The following is a 25825-nucleotide window of genomic DNA, read 5'->3' as shown; positions in this document are numbered from 1 at the left end:
ATGCAAAACACTCGTTAAGCAAAACAATTTTTCTCATATAAATTAATGTAAAATATAATACTGCCTTCCATTCCATGCCGAAAAAAATACTCAAATATTTTATGTGTAATGTTTATTCAAAGCAAATTATACAATATACATTGTTAAGGAGAGTGAATCATCATCATCTTTTCTTCTTGCATGGAATGAACCAACCTGGAATGCAAATTTGGTTTGCAAAAAAAGAAAAAAAAAAAAAAAATTTAATTTGAAATTAGTCATTAAATTTAATATGAGGTAGCAGCGTAACTGCTTTCCTCTAGTCAAATTATTTAATTTCTAATATTTAATTATAGCCTTTATATAGCCCAAGAATTTGGCATATTTATTATATAATGGGCTGCGGTCATTGATGTTTATATATAATATGTCTGAACATAAGTTTCGAAAAATGTATGATCACAAGTGACACTAAGATGCTAGCGGAATGGGTGCTAAACACAGACTTATGTAGCATGTGCACAATCTGGGACTTCTCATAACTTGTTAAGTGAGTCATTTCTTTACAATTTGTTTTGCTCGTTATGCAAATTACATGATGTCAGAGGTACTTTTTAGCTAGTCAATAATTGTAGCTATATCTGTCATTAACCAGCCAACTACAGAAGTGTTTTATGACCATTTGATATATATTTAATTAAAGACAATAAAGTTCATATCATTTTGAAAATTTTTATGTAAAAAATTCACAAGTATACAAAATTGCAAAAATTAGAAAATATATACTATAATAATTAAAAACAAATATACAAAACAACTTATAAAAATTGTATGAAATCTTGCTAAACTTATTTTTTATATTTACTACTATATAATAATAATTTATAAAAAGTTTCCTATCCAACTTTGTTCTTGGATAAATAACAAAAATAATTCTAAAGCTATGAAATAATTTATATCTTAAAAATCTATCATAAATATATTATAAAACAACTTGATTTCTTTTATAAAAAAACTATCCATCAACAAGTCTGTATATAAACTTAAAAGATTTTTATTTTTAAAGTATTTTAATTACTTTATTTATTATTCTAAATTTTTACAATTTTATTTGGCTGAAAAAGTGAAATTTAGACATTTCTATTGTTTTTCCAGAAACAACTGAAAAAAAAATGTTCTAGAATATTCAATGTAGGTATATAAATAATCAAGATGCATTTCATCACATTTCATTGAAAATAGATACATCAGCACTGTCTTACAATATGAAACCTTTGAAAGAATACATTCACATGCTGTTGTTCTGATCACTTCAAAAGTGGCCACAATGTGACTAAGGGTCATGATCTCATCTGCGAAGAATTTGACAAGGACACAGTCAACAGGCAGACCCACTACGATTGGTTCAAGAAATTCAAGAAAGATTTCTCGCTTCAAGATGAACCCCATTCAGGGAGTGATTCCACCATTGATGAAAATGTTCCCCTGCAACTGACAAAACAATAATCCATAGTTAACCACCATAGCATTATCATGAATTGAGTGTTCCCATACACTCTAAAACTCAACAAAGTCTGATACCACTATGACAATGCACCGGCACATGCAATGCAGAGCAAAGATGACCTTTAGGGAAGCTAATCAGTCTGGGCTGGAGATTCTATCTTATCCAACTTACAGTTCAGACTTGGTGCTATTTCAAACCCTGCAGAACCATATTGCCAATATACAGTTCAATGACAATACCCATGTGAAAATGATGCACAAAGACCTTCTTCAAAAAAAAAAAAAAAAAAAAAAACCCATCATTCTATGATTATGCAATTGAAAGTTTGCAGCAAAAGTGGTGAATCTGGTTTAAATTGGTGGTGATTACCTACCAGGCTGAATTGTAATCATTGCTGAGTTAATTGCCAATAAAATTTTTCTAAAAATGTCTAAATTTAATCTTTGCAATCTGATATCATCATATTTTTATTTAAATACAAGGATAAAATTTATAATTTTATCATATTTAATTTTATAAAAATTAGTTTTGTAACACTTTTCCATTAGTTTATAGTAAAAAGGAGTATTTTTATTTGTTATTTCCAGATTTAAATAATTATAAAATTGTATTCCCCTGAAATAGAAGTGTAATCCCTATTACAATAAATAAATATTTGAAATTAAAATTAATTTTTGTATAAAACATCTTTAAAATCCTTTTCACTAATTTACTCTACTGTGATTTGTAATAAACTTTCTTCTTTCCTTAAAAATAAAATATCTCCAAAGAATTACACATTAATGAATAACTTAAATTTATTATTTAAACATACAGTAAGTCATCACTTGTATCATTCAGAGAATTACAGAATAGAAGGTACAAAAGTTGGATAGAGAAAGTATTATTTTTCTCCTCAGTCTAAATCTTATGAGAACAGAACTGAAGTTCTTTGAAATTAGATAAATGTTTCTACAATAGAAATATGCAATTTCAAAAAGAAATTTGTTTTTTCAAATATAGAGAAATGAATATTAGTTATTTAAAACTTTTTAAGCTAAATCACACATTAAAATATTTTGAAATTATATGTAAATTTAAATTTTACTAAATATAAAATAAAATGATTTTATTATTAAAGATTTTTGTTATATATTTTGACAACAGTTTTAAGTTCTTCAATGTTTTGAGAAAATATGTATAATGTGTTACAAATTTTCATTATAAGAATTATTTCATTTGCTAATATTCTGTGCAAAAAGTATTTAAGAGTTTAAATGTTTTCTAAAAACACTTTAAACTGGATTGAAATCTTATCTTTACCCACAAGATGCTCTTTATCAACAGGTTCATACTGGGTTCCATAAAAGTGAAACCTCCTCCTTACACTCAATTATTTGAAATGCATTTTGGGTTCCACAAATCTGATGCCTTTCTTCAGTCTTCAAATGGAAATAAACTTATTTTCTATAATTTTCTAACAAAAACCAGGAAAAACACCAAATAGTACTTGAATGAACACTTTAATATAGCCACTTAGACACTTAACATAGAATCCGTCAATGAACAATCCTCTGGCATCACTGGCCATAAGATAATCATAAATTTTAAGCCTTTAAAACTCCTAACTCTCAACATTCTCATTTACATTTTCCTACATTATTGGATTATAATGCAAAGCCATTATGTTTTTGTACTAATTCCTGTCTAAATTAATATCATTGTCCTTTCTGTTTTTGCATTTTTAATATTTTGTCATATTACAATATTTTTCTTTTTAATTCATATTTTTCTTTCTTCATTACTATTGATACCTTTTCTCTATAGGCTGGATGGAAAGTAGCTATGCATTGAGAAATTGATATAATTTCTATGTTTCTAATGCAATTATGATGAAAATTATTTGACATTTACCTTATTAAAAGGAAATATTGATGCATATCTTAAAATTCAATGTAGGCAGTGGTGCCATCCACCAACTATTTTACTCAGATTGTGATGTGGCTGGATGGTCACTTCCGTGTGTCTGCAACCAAACCAGTAGTCATGTTAGCTTCAAATGACAATTCTTGATTGTTTCCAGACAGATTGTGGTATGATGTCTCTTCACCAAATGCCACCATCTCTGCACAGCAATCTGCACTCAATCCTGAACACACGAGTGGTCAGCCATCTTTCTTTTTTGCCACAATGCATGCAATCCCTCTTGGTCACTGCCCACACTGTCAATGCAGGAATTATAAAATTTCACTGATTGGTGTACTGTACATGAACATACACATTTTATTATGATTGCATTATTCTTACAAAAATTATAGTAATTTCTCATGCCTAGTTACTTCCCATCCACCCTATATATTAAACCATTCTCTATTACAGTGAAGTACTATACCAAAATTCTTGTAATCGTTTTTAATTACACTTACATATCTTTTAACTTAATTTTATATTTTCTAATTAACCCACAATGCATTTCAAGTGACAAAATAGGTCCAACTTTTACAAACATCCTGATAAAGGACATCTTGTAAATGAAAAGACTACAATCCATTTTAAAATATTTTCAGAAAATAGAAATGAATAATTCAGAACTGAGACTCAGAATTAAATATATTCACCTGTATTTGATGAAGTAGCTTCTGCTAAGGCAGCCAAAGTTGCTAAAACAGAAGTACTACTTTGATCAGAAACATCATCTAAAATATATAATGAAAATTATTTTAATATTGAAAAATCAAATTTCTTTCTACATTATAATTAACCTAAATTATTTTTGATTATAAAATCTATAAAATGTCTCATATAGTTTAATTTTAAATTCTATAGAAACAAATATTATTTACCTTCTTCTACTTCAGTTTTCGGTGTATTACCAATAGCAGAAGCTGCGGCTGCAGCAACAGCAGCTTTCTGTATGTGAGCAAGATTAGCGTGAAGAAAGATGGGCCTATTGCTCTTTCCTAAAGAACACATGGGTGAAGATGTAAATGATATACCACTCTGACTACTAGGAATATTTGTTGTGTTGGTCAGTTTAGCTATCGGTACTTTTACATCATTATTCGAAAAAGTTTTAGTTGTTCCCGCACAACTTGGTTTGATTTCTTCTTTTATTTTAGGCTTGTTATTTACATATTCCTAATAAAAATTAATGATAAAATTTACTTAAAATAATCAATATTTTATATAAACTTTACTGAAATTAAATTTCTAATCTATATTATCCAATAAAACTTTTAAATAGTATTTAGCAATTTAATAAATCAGCAAATTAAATTCTTACTATACCTGTAACAGTTGTATCAAATCATTTCTGTTATTATCTATGGCAATGTCAATAGGAGTTTTGTCAAATTTGTTAGAAATGTTTACATCAGCACCATGCCGTAAAAGACTATGAATGACAGATATATTGCCACGTTCCACAGCCCAATGAAGGGGTGTCATTTTTAACTAGAAAATAAATTACATTAAAACAATTATATCTGTGTTTAACTACATTATTTCATAAATACTAATAATAAAGAATATTCTTAGTTTAAAAACAAGTAAAAAATACTCTGGCTTCTTCCGACTTTGAGGAACGATACAAGTTAAACCAGGGGTGGCCAACATATGGCCCGCGTAATGGGTTTATGTGGCTTGCGATTAATTTTTCAATATTAGCTACTTAACTTCCAATAATTGGTCAAATGGATGATTCGTGATACGTCTTCATTTTTAAAAAAAATTCCATTGTAGAGATTTGTAACTTCTGTATTTGTCTGTTATAAATTTACACTATTTGAAGAACGAAAGACCTCACACTAACTGAAACTCATCTGCCATGTCACTCTGTTTATGCTGACGTTTGACGCACAGCGCTGCTTGCCTGTCAACCTTTTTTTTTTTTTGCTTGTACGTTTCTTTGCATTGTAAAATGACATTGTGCATGCGTCAGGAACTTCTGTTCAAACAAACCTGACCTGCCGCCCAGGTCAGCGTATTCGTATCTAACACAATTTAATTTTAATACTTCGTTTGGCCCATGAAAAAATTTTTCTTTCCAATTCAGCCCGGGGCAAAAACTGTTGGCTACCCCTGAGTTAAACAGATAAACAAATGATGAAAAAACCTAAACTTTCATTATTACCAGCATTTTTATTCCATTTTTTCTACAATTGATATACTCCAATTGCATTTTGCTTCACATTTTATATTTTATATATGTAATATATAATAATAATAATTCAAAATTAACATAAAAATAAATTTTACTGATAAATTAAATTAATTATGCAACATTTTTCAGAGATTAATATTAATATTTTACAAAAAGATACTTTTCTTCATTTAATAAAACATAACATTTGAGAAAAATCAAATCCAAAGTTTTATATCTTTTTCAGTTTGTTAATCAATATACAGCTTATAATTTCAAATTATCAAGACATTTGCTAAACTTGGATCAATAACAATAACAATACTTTTGGATCGTTTGAAATTTGTAAATTTAAAATATTGCTTTTTACTTATTGTTATCATTGTAACAATATGTAAAAAGCAACAAGTACAATGCTATGAATAGCTTTTAAATTTGCTTAATTCAACTGTTTCAATTAGAAAATTATTTATCACCATTTATTGCAAAAAATCATGATTAACCTTCAATTAGTCAAACACACGACTATACAAAAACATTTACAGGCACAGATGAAAATATAAATGTTGAGAGTAAATTCACACATAACACAATGAGACAACTTACAACTTGTTTACATTACTTACAAAACGCTTTGATTTTTGGTTAAACTACAAATGTGAGAATGAGAGATAGCAAGCAATTTATTCGATAATTTATTCATCTTATTTACTACAGCCTTAGATTTCTCCACTTGATAAATAATCTTTTAGCTGTAAAATAGAACAAAAATCGATGTTTTGTGTGGGAAAGGGAAATAGAACTTCCCTTGGAAAGTTCTTATCACAATTATCTGACAAACATCTGTCTCTTGTGTCAGATGTGTGTCTGGTCAGACGATCAGAATCCTACAATCTGATTGGTGGAAACTGAGAATAAATGAGGGAAAAACTCACAAGCTTGGGGGCAGTCCACAAGAATTAGGAAAGTGCCATAAGAGACATGTAGTCTACAAAAGAAGAGACTTGCCACATTAGACGCAGTTCATGACCAGAAGGAAGCTATCATATAAATAGTATTCATTTCACATTCTCCAAGTTTGATTTACTGAGATATTATCATTATTTCACCGATTGTAAACTCTCTCTCTCTTGATTTTATTTAGAATGTATTTTATTTAGAGGTGTATTTTATCTAGAGATGTATCTTAGATTTAGAGGTTCGATTTACAATTGGTTATATTAAGTATCTTGAAATATATATTACTTTGTATTGTTTTATTCATTAAATCCTTCATTGTTTTTGTTATCCTGTTGATTCCCTCAGTTACTTAAGTACAGACATTCACCATGAACTTACCCATGACTCCTCCCCGCTTGATAGAACATAGCCCTTTGTTTAAACATTGCATGAACATTGTGAGATAGGACACGAAATCTTCCCCTAGCTGGTGTCAGTCCTGATGTCTGAAGGATCCAAAGATCCTGAGGACATTCTATAAAAAGCCATCCAGTGATCAGGTGAACAGGTCTAATGAATTTGACAACTAGAAGATTTGCCCTCACACATATTCACACACAAATGAAAAACTGAACAGAAAGAGAAAATTGTAACGTTTCTCTTGGATTTTCAAATTTGTTCTCTGTTAGATTTCTGCCAAACTGAAGATGGAAAAATCATAGGTTGTGTAATTCAGTTTCAATTGTATGTTCAGGCAATATAGAGTCTAAGTCTTAGGCTTTAGTTTGAACTTTGAACTCAGTTGTGTTATTTCAAAAAACTGTCTCCTAACAGTTCTCTTTTGGATGTTATATATAAGATTTAGGAACATAAAAACTATTTAATTGTAATTTTTAAAAAGTGTGTTTTGTTTATTATTGTGATTTAGAGACCATATCCACAGATCTAACCAATTCCAAAAAAGCATTTAATAATCAAAACAGCAACTAAACAGCATTTAGTACTCAAAACTGAATTAAGTGCAGTCAAAGTATATTCTAAACCAGTAGACCACGAGATATGTTACAAAAATACAAAAAAATTTTGTCTATTCTTAATTTTTAAGAAAACGAACACAATATCATTTATGAATAAAAGCTTTTATGTATAAAAAAAGAATTTAATACCATGTCTTTTGCTTCAATATCAGCACCATGTCGTAAAAGTAACTCAACAATTTCAACATGTCCTTCTTGTCCAGCAACATGAAGAGGAGTTCGATCAACTTTTGTTCTAGCGTCCCTGCTGATTCCTGCTCTCAACAGTACTTCAGCTGTTGCTAGATGGCCATACTGAGCTGCCATATGCAAAGGCGACGTTCCCAACTATAAATATTTTAAAATAAAATGTTTATATGTATTGCAAGAAAAAAACTTTTTCTACAAGTTATACCAATTAGCACATATATTATGATTTAACAGCAGAATAAAATTAATCATGGAGCACAAAGTGCATACTACATAAGCAACCAGTGACTGAAGACATCTGCAAAATGACAGACTCTAAGAAGGGGGAAAAAGGAGAGAGAGAGAGAGAGAATAAAAAAAGAAAAAACATATTTTATTTTTAAATGATGTAAGTGAGGCAATTCCATGTAAAAGCAAATTATCCTTTAATACTGCTTCTTTGGAAAACTAAAAAATTTATATATATATATATAAACATTTTTGTTCTGAACTAGATCATCATCAGCTTTACTAGCAGTGGTTAAAATGTAAAGCATGTTATAAAATCAAATTCAAGATCAAATACATTTGCACGACCAAGGTCAAAAGACAGTGATGCATGCATAGTATGCAATAAACACAAAATTCTGTGTATTATACTTACCACTGTGATATTGTAACTACAGACAAAATTATAGGCAGAAAAAGGCAAAGTACAACTAGTTATACAAAAGCACTCTTAAGGGCAATTTATGGATTTATTTCAATCTGTTGCATAGTTTTTAATTAGTTTCTTTCAACCCCATATGCTTAGGGCCCATTGTCCATCTAGCATCAGTGACTAAATCTTAGTAATTAATGACCTCAAAGTAAACTGCTTGTCAAAAGCTAAGCATGGATCACAAAAAGCTAAATAAAAGCCTAAATAGCAAGAAAGCTTAATGAAAATTAGTTTATAGGTATAATTTAGTATGAGAACTAACATTTAGCCCTTAAAACTATGCAAAATATACATAAATATGCAAATGAAGAACACTAGGAAAATACTGGCATCTTCCCATAGAGTCCTATTTTTGCTGAAAGGTACTGTAGACAATAAAGAACAGAAAATGAAATTGTTACTGTGCAAACAGTATACATAATCATGTCCCAAAGAAGACATTTACAGGAAGGCTTCACAAGTATGGACTCTATACCTGACAATTGGCAGTATGTGTGCCTTTAACCTCCAGACATAGACAGGCCTGCATGAAGTGATGTCAGGAGCATGTAGGCTGGACTCAACAATGTGCTCATGTCCTGTTCACAAATGAGTCTAGTTTCTCCCTGGAATCTGATATTGATCTGGAGGAAGATTGCAAATCCCAGAACATAACAGAAAGACATGCTTTTAATGAATGTCTAGGCTGGATTTTCATTAGGTGGATGCACCAACCTCCATCTGTTTGATGGAAGTATCATTACTTCTCACAGGTATTGAGATGAGATACTGGACCACTATGTTAAACCTTAAACTGGAGCAATGGGAGATGATTTCATTTTAATGGATGATAATGATCATCCACATCGAGAAAGACTGGTTGACCAATACCTTTATGAAGAAATAAAACAAATTGAATGGTTTGCATATTCTCCAGATCTCAAAGCCATAGAACAGTGGTTCCCAAAGTGGGTGCTATCATCCCTCTCTGGGCAGTGAGTAAATCTGGAAAGGCAAAAAAGAAGCAAGTGGGCAGTACAAGGGGTACTGGAAGCAGGGTACTAAACAGTGATCATAGGCAAAGGTTGGGGTCACTGACAACTCTTACCTTTCCTCTTTTAAAATGGGTAAAAAGAAACATGGTTTCCCGATGTTAACAACAATGTATGGTAAGGAAACAAAATGTGAGATTCATAGAAAAGTTTTTTAAGAATACAGGCCTTTCTTACACAAGGAAAAACATGCAAGAGCATTCAGGTATGGTTGGAGGCATTGGGTATAACTTTATGGAACCAAGGGGGTGGTGGCTTAAACAGTTTGGGAATCACTCCTATAAAACATCTATAGGAATCTTTAGGGAAACATGTTTCAGCTGTCATAGCCCCTCCCCAAACCCTAAGTCAGGGGTGGTGAACCTATGGCACGCATGCCCAAAGTGGCACGTAAGAGAAATCATCTGGCACATAATGTATCATATGATTTCTGTCTTTTTCAATCATCTTTTCTGTTTATCACCCGATCATCTTTTTTTCAATCAGATTTTTTACATTTATTCGAATTAAAGCGTATTCGTTTAATTTCTTTAAATATCATTCATTATTCGAAGTCTAATACATTGGCACGCATTAACATTTTAAAGCTAAGTATGCTTACAATATGGCATGCGGACTCAAAAAGGTTTGCCATCCCTGCCCTAAGCGACCTCTAAACCACTCTTTTCTGTGAATTACAATCACTGCCTTCTCACTTTTGAAATTTCTTATTGAAAGTATGAGTCAATGCTGTCAAACTTGCATTAATGCTTAAAGAGGTCACATTCCATATTGACCCCAACATTTGTATTCAAACCTCTGTTTTTTGTATTCACATTTATTGTTACTTGCATTCATCTTTTATTTTTTCTGTTCACATTCACTAATTTTTTCCCAAATGTTTGCAGTGTATACCTAAAGTGTGTATATATAACTCCATGAAAATTTTATAAATTTGTTTAACTGGTTTTGAAAATATTGTCTTATTTATAATCTGTGCTTAACTTTTGACGGGTGGTGTATTACCTAAAATAGGAATGAAACATTGTTCATAATCCTTTGTACACAAATCTATCCAATTTATAAACTTACTATGGCATTTCATTAATGTCCATTGAGTAAGTGAAGTATTTTTATGATATGACTTAGTACTTCTTAATATTCTCTAACCATTGAAGAGATTAACCTAAACATTAAACCTATGTGTAAGAATTCCTTAGCTTTCCTGTTAAGTACAATCACATATACACTCATTATTTTGGTTTTTCTAAAGGCTCATATCCATTAGATAATGAATCTGATGCAAGACTTTGCTTAATGGATGATAGGCCTCTAGGCCTCTTAATTACAATCTGCATATCAGTTGATCTTGCATAAGATGAAACTAATGCAGCTAAAGGCCTTCCATGTGACTACGAGTTTATTATTCACTTGGTCTGTCTTAATTGAGATCTTGCATCAATTTCTTGTGAGTGAAACAGCTTTTAATCAGGCCATTTATCATGTGTGGGTGGCAATGGGAAGGAATGATTAAACTATTAACTTAATTTCTTGTCTCCTATGCATTGGCAAGGAAGAGAGCAAGTTCACCCTGTTTAGGAGGGTCCTAAAAGCCATCAATTTGTGTTCAATTGAGTCAGCCAATCTGCAATATACAGTCTGTAACAAAAGTATAAACACACCTGTTTTTTTAAATTTAATAGTAAAAGTTTTATAAGATGATTTTATATATTAATTAACTTATTTATACAAAGTTTAATAAGTATAAAATAATTATATAATTTATACAAGTTTTTTAGATTTTGACTGTAACAAAATTATAAACACAATATTAAGAAATAACAATTAAAAATTGTTTTAATATTTTGTAACTCCACCTTTTGATGAAATTAGTTGAAATATTCTGTCTAGCATTGAGTTTACTAATTTTTAGATTTTTTCTTCAGTTAGTGCTTCCCATGCTTCCATAATTGCCAATTTTAGTTCATTTACACTATTATACTGCTTGTTTCCTCCATAGATAGCAGATGTTAGGCAACCCCATAGATTTTCGATGGGATTCATATCTGGACTTCTAGATGGCCAATCAATTACCTCAATTTTTTCTTTTTCAAGCCATTGTTTCATTGAATTTGAGGTATGTACTGAAGCATTGTCCTGTTACAATTTCCAGTTACTTCTACCAATTAATAGCCCAAATGTAATTGTCATAGAGCATCTTTTGATAATTTTCAAAGTTTATTTTACCACTAATAAAAACAGTCTGTCTTACCAACATATCCAATATCTGCCCACACTATTACTGATCCTCCTCCTTGTTGTCTACTCATTTTCACTTCTTCATTCTTTTCTAAGTCATGCCAGTAACTTGAAAAGTCATCTGGGCCATCTAAATCCTTTTTTTTTTTTTTTTATCTGCAAACACTATTTGATGTCACTCCGAGATCCAGGACATTTTTTCTTTTGCCCATTGAAGTCCAACTAATTGGTGCTGTTTGGTTAAGCACATACACCAAAAACTGCCGTAAATGATCGGGCTAAATTTACAGCAGTTGTTGGTGTATTTGCTTATGATATCGAGTTTCGTTTGATGTATGTTTGCTGTTTGGTTAATTTTGATTTACATTTCATTTTTAGGAAGTTTACATTCTGATTATTATTTAGGATTCTACAAACAGTCATGTGCAATGCTTTGATTAGTAGAGCAGCTGCAGTATCTCTTGATGACATGTTTTTGTTTGTTATTAATTGAAATACTTGGTGTCTATCTCTGTCAGTCAGGCTTTCAGGCCTACCAAATTGTTTAATTTTTTCACACTGTTCTTTTTGTTCTAAAATGTGCCTTACAGCAGATGTAGAATGATTAAAACTAGCTGCTATTTGCCTTAATGACTTGCCAGATCCATGTAGTAAATATATTTCACGAATTTCTTGTTCTGTTGGACTGCAACCACGAGACATTGTTTAAAATCCTTTCAAAATTTCTAAACACTGTTTAAATTGCCACCATATTTGATTTCAAAACTATTACTGCCTTCTATTGTTAATAATATGAAGAGCAATTTAAATTATTATACAATTTTAGTCATTTTTAAAGCCTGTGTTTATAATTTTGTTACAGTCCAAAATTAAAAAATTGAAATAAATTTTAAACTAGTAATCATTTTGATATAAAAATTTACCAAAATGTATTAAATTATATTTAAAAGCTGTAGCTATCAGTAACTTTTATAGGTTTTTAACCTAAAATTTAAAAAGCTTCAAAAAACAGGTATGTTTATACTTTTGTTATAGACTATATATAGGAACTAATACAATTGGACTTTTTAGAAACTTTTGTTCAATATCTGGTACCCAGTGGTGATATTCGAAATATTTAACAAGGGGTTCGCTAGCAGAAAATTTTTCCCTGACAATCACCAACAAATAAAATGGAAGTTTTGAATAGAAATAAATACAATACCTTTTCTTGCAACCATATATCTAACAATCAGTGGCGTACTTGGAACGTAACGAGCCATGGGTGAAGGGCAGGTAACGATAATATTTTAGGGCTGTCGACCTTTTTTTTTTTTAGGCAGGGGTAATCTTTACTGCAAAATGGCGCTTATGGAAATACACACGTGTCATCATCTCTCGAGATACATTATACTTTTTCTTTCGCTGTCCATAGCCCGACATGTGTTCGACAGCCATCTTGTTTATCTCACGTGCGTGGCATTCTGGGATCTCTCTTATGACTGGATCAAGAACTCTCTTGAATCGATCGCGATTAAACCTCGATTGAAATGATCGAGAGAGATTGCACCAACACATACTCCCTGACCTTGCTCACAATCTAGATTGAAATGCTCGGTTCAAACAGGGTATAAGGCTCTAGTTTAGTAGTATTACAGAGTATAATACGCATATTTTAATATATTTAAAAAAAAAAAAAACAAACCCACTGAGAAATGTTCCGTGTGTTTAACAAGGTTTGGGAAACTGAAAATTTTAACAACGGGTTCGGCTGAACCTGTGCGAACCCGCCAAATATCACCACTGCAGGTACCCAATACAAATATGATGAGATCCAAAAAAATTACCATTGTGTCATCCAATTTGGTCATCCTTGGTGACAGATGGACAGAGACCCAAGCATGTAGGGTTGGGAGAAAATAATTAAAAATACTATGTGACAGACTAAAATAAATTCACATATTGCCCTTAAAAGCACTTTTGTATAACTAGCTATACTTTATCTTTTGCTGACTATAATTTTGTCTGCAGTAACATTATCACATTGGCAAGTATGATAGACATGCATGTGGTATTTTTTGCATAGTACACATGCATCACTGTCTGTTAATTTTGATTGTTTAAATGTTTTGATCTTGAATTCAATTTTAGAATGTCCTTCACATTCTAACCACTGCTAGTAAGACTGGTGACTTCTATTTCAAAACTATTTTTATAAATGTTTTGATTTCCTGAAAAAGCAATAATGAAGGATAATTTGTGAATATAGTGGCAAATGTCTGGAACTTATTCCATGCACACAGATATCTTCTCTCTACTCAATAGTATAAATAGCAAAAATTATCTTTACTTATTATTCTTCATATCTATATATTATAATATTTATACTAACCCAATCTGTTGTAAAAGGAGCACCATTCGTCATTAATTGTCTTACTTCTTCTGTCTCTCCAAGCCTAGCTGATTCAAGAAGACGTTTGCCTAAGTCCACAAGGGACATGGCAGAATTTTCAGGTGGCTATAAAAAAAAAAAAATCTTTAAATAACCATGTCACATTTTTAAAATTAAATTATTTTATACTAATTGAATTAAATATATTAATTTTTATAATGAAATATTATGGTTTTGTTACAGTAATATAGTCAAATTTAAAACAAAGATTACTGCTGTACAATAATAACAGTAATGATAATTTTAACCAAATAATTTAATATAATTAAAATAGATGCATTTTACATCATGTTTCAAATAGATATGAAATTATTCGATTTGTCTAGTAACTTCACGAAAAATTTAACTTATATTTCATTTATATTTAAAACTTGAGATAAAATTTGAAATGTTGCTAGATTTTTTGTACTATAATTTCATAAATTTTTAAATTAATTATTATAATAATTGGTAAACAAGTAAGCAATATTGTAATGTTGTATGAAAGTGTGAGCCCGATGGTTTAAGGGTGTAAAGTTTTGAGTTTTACTGTTAAATGATTTTTTTGAAGGAATTGTAAACATTAGTCGATGAGAAAGAAAACTATCTCACAATCTCACGGAAATGGAGCAGAGGTAAACTTTTAACATCAACAATTCAGGAAGAAATCGCAAGTCATCGCACGCACACCTGTGAATTGGTCATTGTAACAACGAATGACCAGTTGGCTAAGTGCCAACAGCGATCGTATAAAAGCGATCGTCGTTGGCACTGAGCCGACAACGATTGCTTTTATCGAAAGTTAGGGCAACACTTGGAAGTTATTTTTGGTACATGTGTCTCCCGTCCTGGTCCTGTCTGTGAAGAGAATGGTAGAAAACAGGACGGTTCCAGCTTCCATGTTCCCACACAATCATCGCATGCAGTCATCCGGCAGCAAATAGAAGTATAATTTAGGGCTGAAACCTTTGTAAACTCTCTCTCCCACTCTAGTGGTTAGGCACGCAACATAGCGATTAGGTTGATCACCATTCTCTAAGTTTATATGTTAACCGCATTTAGTCATTTTATTCTTAATGTATATATACTCTTGTATATTAGATTAAGTATATAATAAATGCTTTATTTGTTAGTTTAACCTGTCTCTTGTCTATCAACGACGCCTGTCGACTTGTTCACCCCCTCGCCACTCGACAACAACCCATCCGATGACTCTGAGATTGGATCTTTCCAATCCGTGCTGATTAAGTGGTTAATAGGGCACCCCCCTGTAACCCCTGGCTTATCCCACAAAAGTTAAATTAATTTACAAATTATCATATTTACATGAAAATGATCTGCACCATAATTTTTAAACCAAGAAAAATAGTTTAATGCAGATAAAATACAAACATTTTTGATCTACTTAAAAGATCTTAAGGCTATTGTGTTCCAAAATGGAATAAATTTAAACTTATTTTAAAATGTTCAAATACATAAATAATGCCCAATTGTACATAATGTGATACAAAATAACATAAATTCTGTAACATAAAATAAAAGTATAAATGAGAATTTACAAAATTGTTTAGATCATCTGTCATTGTTGGTCACACATGATAATCATTTTTAATCTTTAAAATTGATGCAAAAGCCCTTTTCAGTTTTGAATATCTTGAGAGCCTCCAGTGTCCTGATTTGGTTGTTATGTTTAGATTGTCATATAATGGAAGCTTGTCCAGGTAGGTTTAAACATTGTTGTCTGTGGTATACCTGACTAGGGCAGTGTTGTATTTTCTTTTATTAATACCATACCTATGTTCCATAAGCCTTATTTTGAATGACTGCATAGTACTGATGTACTCAAGATCACACTCGAATCTGTCGTCTCTCAATGAAATCCTATAAACTCCTGGTACCCTAAGCATGTCAGTGTTGTCTTTCTGTTTCTGAGGATATTATATACAGTGGGAACACCCTTTATAAGTGAATCTATCACTTTTCAGATGAGCAATTTCTTTATATAAGCTTATCATGTTGTAAGCATATATAAAGAACCCATGGGCACTATGGGTGTCTATATTTGCTACCTATGGCAGGCTCAGCAAGACCCACAATGAGGACAGCCAAATGTGCCAATTATCATTAACATTCACATGGACATACATCAGGAAGTTATCATGTTTTCCATTTTTGTTAATATAATCCACAACCCAACTTCAGATCCTTAAAATTCATTAAAAAGTGTAACTCACTTTTATATAAATACAGTAACTTTTAAACCTAATTTGAGACAGCAAAATTGCTATTAACACTACTAAAAAAGCTTCTAAATTATATAGTTAATTTATATATTTAAAATTGCCCTCTTGAGCCCAATCTCCCCACATGCTCGAGTCAGATTCGAGCATGGGCAGATTGCAGTTAGCTTATGTTTGGATAAACTTTGGAATATTGTTTGCTTTGATGAAAATTTTAAAATATAAACTTTGAATACTATTTCTATTATAATTCTAGGCAATAATAAGGAACAAACAGTTATTCAACTCAATGAAACAAATTAATTAACAGAAATCAAAACATTTCTTTTAATAATAAAACTTTTGAAAACGATTTTAAGAAAACTATACTTTTTGATAAAATGAATATTTTCTACTACATTAGTTTATACCATTAAGCTAAATAAATTTAATATACAATGAATTCTTTCAGACCCAAATTAAAATTATTTTATAATATTTTATTAAATTTTTCGTGAAGTTATAATGAAAATAAAAACGTGTTAACTGATAACACAATACTTAATATTTTTAGTACAGTTTTTGAAAACTTGAAAAGCCTAAAATCAATTTAATATTTTTATATTTATAGGAATTTTTTAGAGTTAACTGACGGAATTTTGAAATAGTTGATTACTGAATACACTTCAAAATTTTTTTTAAAATCGTCGAATTTTTAATTTTGCAGATATACATGAACATATATATATATATATTTACGTATATCTGTAAAATTAAAAATTCAACAAATTATACACAATCCAAACATTGCAGACATTGCTGTATATTTTGTACCAGTGTGCACAATGCTGCATGTTTCCAATTTGTTTACACATGCTCTGATAAGATACAGTATTTGACTACACCATGTTAAATCTACAAAAAACATTAATGAACACATTGCACAAAATCAACACTCTCATTGATTCCTGTGCATTTATTTTCCAGATGTACTGTAAACATGTAATTCACAAAAACTACACAAGCAATGTACTGTCATGGCAACTGGCCTTTGGAAAAGAAAAAAAAAAAACGTCAGTCATTAAACAAGCAATTATTTCACAAAAACTTACACCTTTATAAATCCAGTTTAATAAAAATAAAAAAATTTCTTCAGTTACAGAATATAAAGGAACAGAAAAATAAAAGAATGTAAATACAAATTAATGTTATTTTATTTTTCTGTTACTTTATATTCTGTAACTGAAGAAGATCAGTGAAATTGATCGAAAACATTTTTATTTTTATTAAATTCATTGCTGATTTATAAAGGTGTAAGTTTTTGTAAACTATTTCCTCCAGTTATTCTCGAATTTCATAAAACAAATATTTATTGAGACATTGCTACAATGCCTGACTGCAATTTTTAATCATGTTTTTAATTTGTTTAATTTAAAATATATGCTCTCCGCTTCAAATTAGTACTGTGGTCTCTTGCCCCTGGACATCATACTTTTCTATTAGCAATGGAGCCATGCCGATCATTTAACTAACTCCTTTCGGGGGAAAATTTTTGAATTGAAATAACATGACTTCTAGTTTGCATCAGAAGTTTATATACAGTTAATCAGGACCTCCTGCCGTTAAGCTTTCCATATATGGTCTGTAATTTCATTTATGTAACTCCGTTCTCGAGATTAAGGAAAGACTGACAAACATATAAAATTATTTTTAGACTAATTTATTTTGTGAATGCAACAGAGCTTGCATAAAGCATACGTTTTGTTAATTTCATATTTAAATTCTAATGCAGTGATTCTCAACCTTTTTTTCATCATGGTACATTTTTAATAATTTAAAAATTTGGCAGCACACACGGTTACCTTGGTAAGTACCGCAGGACACCAGTGACGTCATAACGGTGATTTTTAAATGTAGTTGGTTATTTAGGTAACATTTTCTAGACATGTTAATAACTACCGACAGTTATCGGTAACACCTGTTACAATTTCCAAATGCGCCCTAGGAAGGTAGAACCGACTGAACTACTTGTCTGACGTCACTTATGTACGGGTATTCACAGTGATGGCACACTTCAAAAATCTTGCAGCACACTAAAGTGCCGCAGCACAGTGGTTAAGAATCACTGTTCTAATGCATAAAACTTAATATGAATTATCTATATTAATATTTATGCTTTAAATTTTAGTTGAATATATATGGAGAAGTATAGCAACTCGAACTCTAATACAGTGATGTAAGTGTGTAGACGATAACAAATAATAATTTAAAAAGATACACACATTGTAGCAATATAAAAGATACATTAATAGAAATCAAATACTTAGAGGAAAAAGTACATCAACAATTTACATTACTTAAATGTATCTAAAACATATTAACGCATTACTGCTATATTATTTTTACTATATTTGCAATTCTAAATTTTTCTTTCAAAAATTATATATTTTTTAAACTTTATAATGCATCTTATAATATATATTTTAATCACAATTTAGAATTAAAAAAAAAATCATTCAAATTGTTGTTTTAATTTTCAATACATATTTTTGAAAATATTTATGCTATGAGTCAAATAAATCAACTGATTGATTAACCATTATCTGAAATGTTTGTCATTAATATTTACAAAAGATCCTTTCTCAATGTAGAGAAAATCATAGATTCATTAATAGTAGTTTGGTTTTATGTCGTCATCACTTCAGCTGTGGATATTAATCATTTATCTGGAATCAATTTTTTTCCTCTATTTATATACTTTCTCTACATTTACTGTGTATATGAATAATTTAGAAAGTAATACATTAATTTTTTTATTCATTTCTGTTTTTTTAAAAGTTTGTTTTAATTTTTCGTATTTAATAAAAGATTATAATATCCAAAATGCTAAAACTATATAATCATATTGAATATTTCATTTTTTACTATTTAAATCAAATTTTCAATTAAAGTATGAACATTTTTAAATATCTTTCTTCGTATAATTGATAAGTAACGTATCCGATTACCTACTTTGGAAAAATATGTTCTGCAAATGATTTATGCAATACTAAAAACCATTTGGTTATCATTAAAGTTATTTAAAATTAAGCCATGGAAAACGCTGCTTTATATTTTGAATTATAATTAAAGATAGCAATAAACTATTTGAATATAACTATGCAATTTAATTTATACCAATAAACGTCTCTTAATATATCTTCATAACTAATTGATATATTTTAGAGCATATGCATATCTGAATTGTATAACAGATAGAATTTCATCAGAGGTACAGTACAAAAAGACAAAGTTCAATTTATTTGTCAAGTTTACATCTACATGTGATTCATTTTATATTGTACGATATTACAATATTTAATTCTATAATTATGCAAATTAAATAGTGATTTTTAATTTAAAAAACTATTTATTTTTTCATATATTTTTTAAGAATTGTATGGTACACCTTTCATTATGAACAATTTATAGCATCTTTCGGCACTATTCGGTCATCGTATTTGTTCATTCTAAGTATTCACATTTAATAAAGCAAAAATAATTAAAGCATTATCATTTCTTTAACAAACTTCATAAAATAGTAATTATTCAAATATTTGATATTATACTAGATCCCACCATATAATATTGTTTAAAAATATATAATGTTTATATATTATTAAATTAAATAATGGCAACATTAAACTTTATATAGAAAATAATAAAATTTGTTATTTCAGGAAACATATTGCAGTTAATTAGGCCAAAGTTTTGGTAACAGGTGTGCGATTTATGTAAACGATACTTGTGTAATTTAAGTAATTTAATGTATAAATATACAAAATGACTTGATTGTTCATCGTATATTGAAATATATATATATGTATAAAAATTTATGTTACTAGTATAATATTAATAAAGTATTAAATATACACCGTATTTAATCTTAGTTATTCTTATATAATAAAAAATTTTAAACTTGTTATGCAATAAGAATTAGAATTGATAAATGGATGACATAAAAATTACATTTAATATATATTATAAAAATAATCTATGAAGCAGACTTTCAATGACTTGAAGTGAAAAGAATAGAGAAAAACTTTTCATGTTAATAAAATTTTGAGTTATGGAAACTTTTTGTTTTAATGAAACAGCAACTATCACAATACAAACAATATAGTTAGACTTAAATACATTATATAAAATATAAAAGAATATTTTTATATGTTATGTATTGTATTGTAATATATTATTTTTTAAATAATTATATGTAGAGATAACAAAACATTGACATTATTAGTGAAAAAAATCTGTTTTATGAGTTTGTTGTCCATGATTCATTGCTCAACAATGTTTTTGATGTGGTCGATCAACTTCAAAATTATCTTATTTTATGAATAATGTACTTTCTAGAAAGTTACTTAAAAGCTCAAGAGCCTTTCTTGCTTCCCTACATATAGAAAAAACAGATATTTGTCCTTGACAGGATTTATTTCTTCCTCATATTCACTGCTTCTTTCTTATGCTTAGTTCTTTTGCTTTGGCAACGATGACATCCTCATATAAGTGTCCGCAGACAACTAGGTCATCATCAACATTGATAAAATCTTAAATTTTCATCATTTACTACTGTAGTAAGATAGTCCCAGTGTTCTTTGACATTGTCAATGGATTCTGATGAAAATTTCAATTTACTTAAACCATCAATAGATTGTTGACTAAAACTTTATTTTTGTAAATAAATTGCAAAGGAGCTTTGTAAAACTTAAATCCAAGCTTTGTTTATCATCTGCATTGCATCTAGCAGATTCATTCCAAACTCACATGATTAATCATCAATAACATGCAACATCTTTCATACAATAAGCTTTCTTTATTTCAATTTAAAGTTTTGAATGATTCTCTGATGTAAAGATGACAATCTATAAGTTGGATTTGATGGTAAAAATTGAACTGTTACAGCTTTCAGAGTAGAAATTATATGTACATTGCAATCGTTGACGATGAGAATAATTTTTCTGATGACGTCAAACAAACACAGATCATTATAAATGCAAATGTTAAGGGCTGATAGAAGGAAGAAGTTGATTACTTAATACTTTTTCTGTTTTCAGCAATTATGCGGGTGTCTAGCTTTTTCAGTAAGTCAGAAAAAAGTATGATCTTCAACAGGAGAGTAGTTGTAAAAACCAAATAAAATAATAAACATTGTCAATCTATTTAAGGCCATCATCAGGCAACACATTCAAAATAAGCAATCAATTCATATTTTCGAATGTATATAGCAGGGGTGGCCAACAAGTCGATCGTGATCGACCGGTCGATCGCCAAGCCAATTTTGGTCGATCGCTAGCGATGTCTTGACTTAATGTATTATATTTGTAACCGAACACAACTATATGCATGCAGTTATGACTCGACTCATGAGCAGTGAGTGCACTTCGTACTGAAACAGTGTATAAACATAGTGTGTATTTCACACTTCCCCTTCCTCACTGTAACTGTAACTGTAACTGTAGACTATGCCTATGACAACAAGTCGATCGTGACACATTTTTATGATAAAAGTAGATCTTATGTGCACAAAAGTTGGCCACCCCTGGTATATAGTATATATTCAAAAACAAACCCAATAAAATTAGTAACAAAATACATTTTATTTTATTTTAAGACCATTGGGAAATATATGGATCAATGCAGGCACCTATAAACATGAAGGGAGAAATAGACCAGTTAACCATTTTTTTTACAAATATATCACATCATAAATTAATAAATACATAAAAAATATTTAAAACATTACTTATTCGTTGTTGAATAACAACAAAAACAGTCATACATTTCAATACCTAAAAATAAATATTTATATCATTTTGAAAAACTAAAAAATTTAGGTATTTATATTTAAGTAAAAATATTATGAAATGTAGAACAAAGTCACAAAAATGATGTTTAAGACTAATAAAATAAGTGTTTTCTTACTTCCCTGTATAAAAGGAATATTAAAAAAAATATCTGCGCATTCATGCATTAAAACAGGCAGAACCATAGTGAGGTTACAGAGCTTAAGCCCTCCATTAATTAACACAACAAAAATTAAAATCTGCTTGTCTAAACGTTAAAACATTGTTTTTAAAAACTATTTATCAGACCATCTGTAATACAATCATCTCGCACATGTTAGCACTGATAATTATTCAAATATTTTTGATAATAGGGACTTGATTTGTGAGTGTCATAAGTTTTTTTGTTCTCAACCCTGCTGAAAATTTTCTTCTCACAGTTCATTAATATGAAAGTTTCTAATCAAGATTCAATTGGGGTTGATCTTAATCTATTCATAAATAACAACTTCTCAAAGCCCGAGTTGTATATAATAGAATGCCAAACGATCACCTAAATATAGGCCTATGGCGCCTAACGTCTACCTCTAGTGTCAAATTGCTTTATACTAATCATTTAACTAGCCACGTTATAGCCCAATATTTAGGCGATCGTTTGGCATTGTCTTAATCTATTCTTTATATATTTAATTTTAAAAAAGTTCATCTGCAGTCTACTTGAAAAACTGGAAAACTTAAAAGATATTGTATCACAAATACTCAAAAGCTGAAACCTTCGTACAGTAAACAACACCTTCCACCAGTCAAAAACATCCATTTTAAATAAAATGTTTATTGCTGGAAAAGTGTGGAAGATGTTGTTTACTTTAAAAATTATTGACATTCAAGAACAACTATTAGGTAAGCTTTCTGGTATGTGTTGTATTTATATATTAATAACATGCATATGGCAATGTGTTTATTAATAACAAAAATTTTAGATAAAGGATCAATATGATGTAAACCATCAATAAAAATTTCTGGATGCACCACTGGTATAGATATTTAAATATATTTAAATAAGTTCAATTAATATATTAAGTTTTAATTGTAATTTTATAACAAAATGTAGATCATCCAGCATCAGTGTGCCAGTGCCCAGTCTTATTGGCACCTCTGGAAGTTTCCCAACTCCCAATGGTCCCATTAGCTACAACATTTAGATTCAATAAATAAGAATCTATCATCCATTTTCTGGAATAATTATTCTATTTCAGCAAACACACTTCCTAAAACAACCCATTTCCAATTCCTCCAAATAACTTGAGGATTATAAAAAGAGTCAATACAGTACAGTTTTAAAGATGGTTTCCACTAGGAGACCTTTTTCTGATAGGAAAAAGAAACTGTCAGCTGACTCCTCGAGAGCACTTCTAGAAGATGGATTATGGGTTTTTGTGTTACTCAACAAAATTCACCAAATTCACTACACTCACAAATCCATCTACCTAGATCATAAACAAACATCTCAAAACCCAATAGTTCTATTACAGACAAACAATTGCTAATTAAATCAGGCTATATTACTACTACTAGTAATAATTAAATACCAAGTAACTTGCCACTAGAGGTAGGCTTCACGCATCATCTCTTATTAAATTTAATACTTATAATTAAATTAATATTTATTAAGTAATTCAGAAAATTTTGGAAGAAAAAAAATCTATGCAGAATGGGACTTAAACCCACAACTGCTGCTTACCATGTGAATGCATTACCATGGTTATATGTAAATTAAATATGTCTGGAAGCAAAGGATCAAACAAAGGTTGAGGTAGTGTAATTGGAAATGCAGTTTTCTTGCCTTGTATTAAAAATATCTCGTATTTAGTCTTCAATATTTTTAATATATATTTCTGATATGTGTTGTATTTATATATATTAATAATATGCAACGTGTTTATTATTAACAAAAATTATAGATAATTTCATCCTAAATTTTTAGAAATTTAAAATAATGCAACAGCAAAACACACGCAAAATTATAAAAACAGAATGTATAAAAATTTTGAGAATAATGAATCCTCATTAGTTAGAAATTCAAGGGACTAATAATCACAACTGTAGGTAAACAGTACATGTCCAGTGAGAACCTCACAGAATGCCAGAGTTTTACAAAAAGTAAAGCAGAATTCCTCGAAATGTAGCCAAAAATTACTTTTAAAGTGGCCTGAAAAGCAGTAAGTCACCCAAATCTTGTAACATAGAGCCTTACAAGTATCTCATTCTGTTCCTTATAGCCCAATCTTGCAACCCTGAAACCCAGCTGTATTTTATGAGATAAGAGAAAAAGGCAAATTGAGATAGAAAAAAATAGTCAATGGATAAGATGACATCCAAAAATGTGTTACTATAAAAGTGAAGCCATGTTGATCAGATTAAAGTTGTTCGTGTCTATTATTCATTTATAGTATGGTGGTATGTACATGAACCTCAATCTAAATATACATAGTTCCAAAAGAATTTTCACTTCAAAGTAAGCGTATTCTGAACTAATCAAATCCCTTAACAAATAAACCTCTATATCCCTGGCTGGGACAAATAGTACAATTACAAACTGAAGGGATTTTGATCTATCCAAGTTCAGATTAACGAGGATTTCCTGTAAATGTATCTAATATAGAAATTTATTCGTAAGAACTTTTATATAATTTTTTAAACTGATATATGAAGTAATGAGCTATACTATTGTAAATAAAGTGTTAGTTGTCAAAGTTTTAATAAAATAAAATTGTCCCCCTTTGAGATATCCAGAAAACAAAAACTATGACAGTATTCACAATCAAAGTGTTAGGTATAAATAAGATTAAGTATTTAAATCCAAAAAATTCAGAAACTGGCTATGAATGTTGACATTTCCATAAATTAACTTTAAAAAGTTAATTATAACGATATTTTATTCATCTAAGATCATGAAATAAACTACTTAACAAGAATTTTTTTCTTATATATCTAAGTTTGAAAGATGAAATGAATAAAAACAAATATTCTATAGACATAATTATTAACTCTGTATTTAAAATGATTACAAATTCATTCCCTTAATTAATAATTTTCTATAAGAAATTCTAATGATAGTTTTTATTTATAAGCATAACTTTCATAAAATGATTTTAAATAACTAATAAATTAGGCTCATTCCAACTATTTTGTGAGTAATAAACTGAGATTAAGATAGTAAATTTTCACTAAAATTCACTTCAGATCCTATATTTCTGTAATGTTTTAGTTTTGCATTAAGATAAGTTTTACGGTACAATTAAGAAGACATATTAAATAAATATTATAATTTTGATATCTATATATTATCTACTAATCATAATTATTTTACATAATAAATTAAAATCGCATAACTAAATTTTAAAATACATTATATAATTTATGAAAACAATTATTCAATAGAATATTTATTCTAAGTCATATATTACCATCGAAAAATATTTGTTTACCGAATTATACCAGTTGTTAATTGACCATTAAGTAAATAATTAAAACAATTTAGGATAACAAGTAGACACGTTTTCCAATTTTCTAAATTTGATTAAAAGTATTCTAAATTGTTCAACAATTAAAGCTGCAAATGTCATTTATA

General features: G+C 29.5%; 1 protein-coding gene across 5 annotated transcripts in view; it reads right to left on the bottom strand.

Moving 5' to 3' along the window:
• The window catches only part of Atac3 (Ada2a-containing complex component 3), a 52826-nt gene that overhangs the window by 8127 nt on the left and 18874 nt on the right, over positions 1 to 25825 (bottom strand). For all 5 annotated transcript variants that reach the window (XM_067279939.1, XM_067279958.1, XM_067279930.1 and 2 more), the window contains exons 2-6: positions 14112 to 14237; positions 7712 to 7909; positions 4754 to 4918; positions 4309 to 4603; positions 4084 to 4161 (exon numbers count right to left, since the gene is read on the bottom strand). In XM_067279939.1, the coding sequence (XP_067136040.1) occupies positions 4084 to 4161; positions 4309 to 4603; positions 4754 to 4918; positions 7712 to 7909; positions 14112 to 14219 (844 nt within the window). In that variant the 5' untranslated portion in view covers positions 14220 to 14237. The remainder of the gene's footprint in view (positions 1 to 4083; positions 4162 to 4308; positions 4604 to 4753; positions 4919 to 7711; positions 7910 to 14111; positions 14238 to 25825) is intronic.

Source organism: Centruroides vittatus, unplaced genomic scaffold, assembly GCF_030686945.1.
Source record: "Centruroides vittatus isolate TY-2023 unplaced genomic scaffold, ASM3068694v2 contig_12, whole genome shotgun sequence".
In the NCBI taxonomy this organism is placed as follows: Eukaryota; Metazoa; Arthropoda; class Arachnida; order Scorpiones; family Buthidae; genus Centruroides; species Centruroides vittatus.
This window is presented reverse-complemented; position numbering and strand designations above follow the sequence as displayed.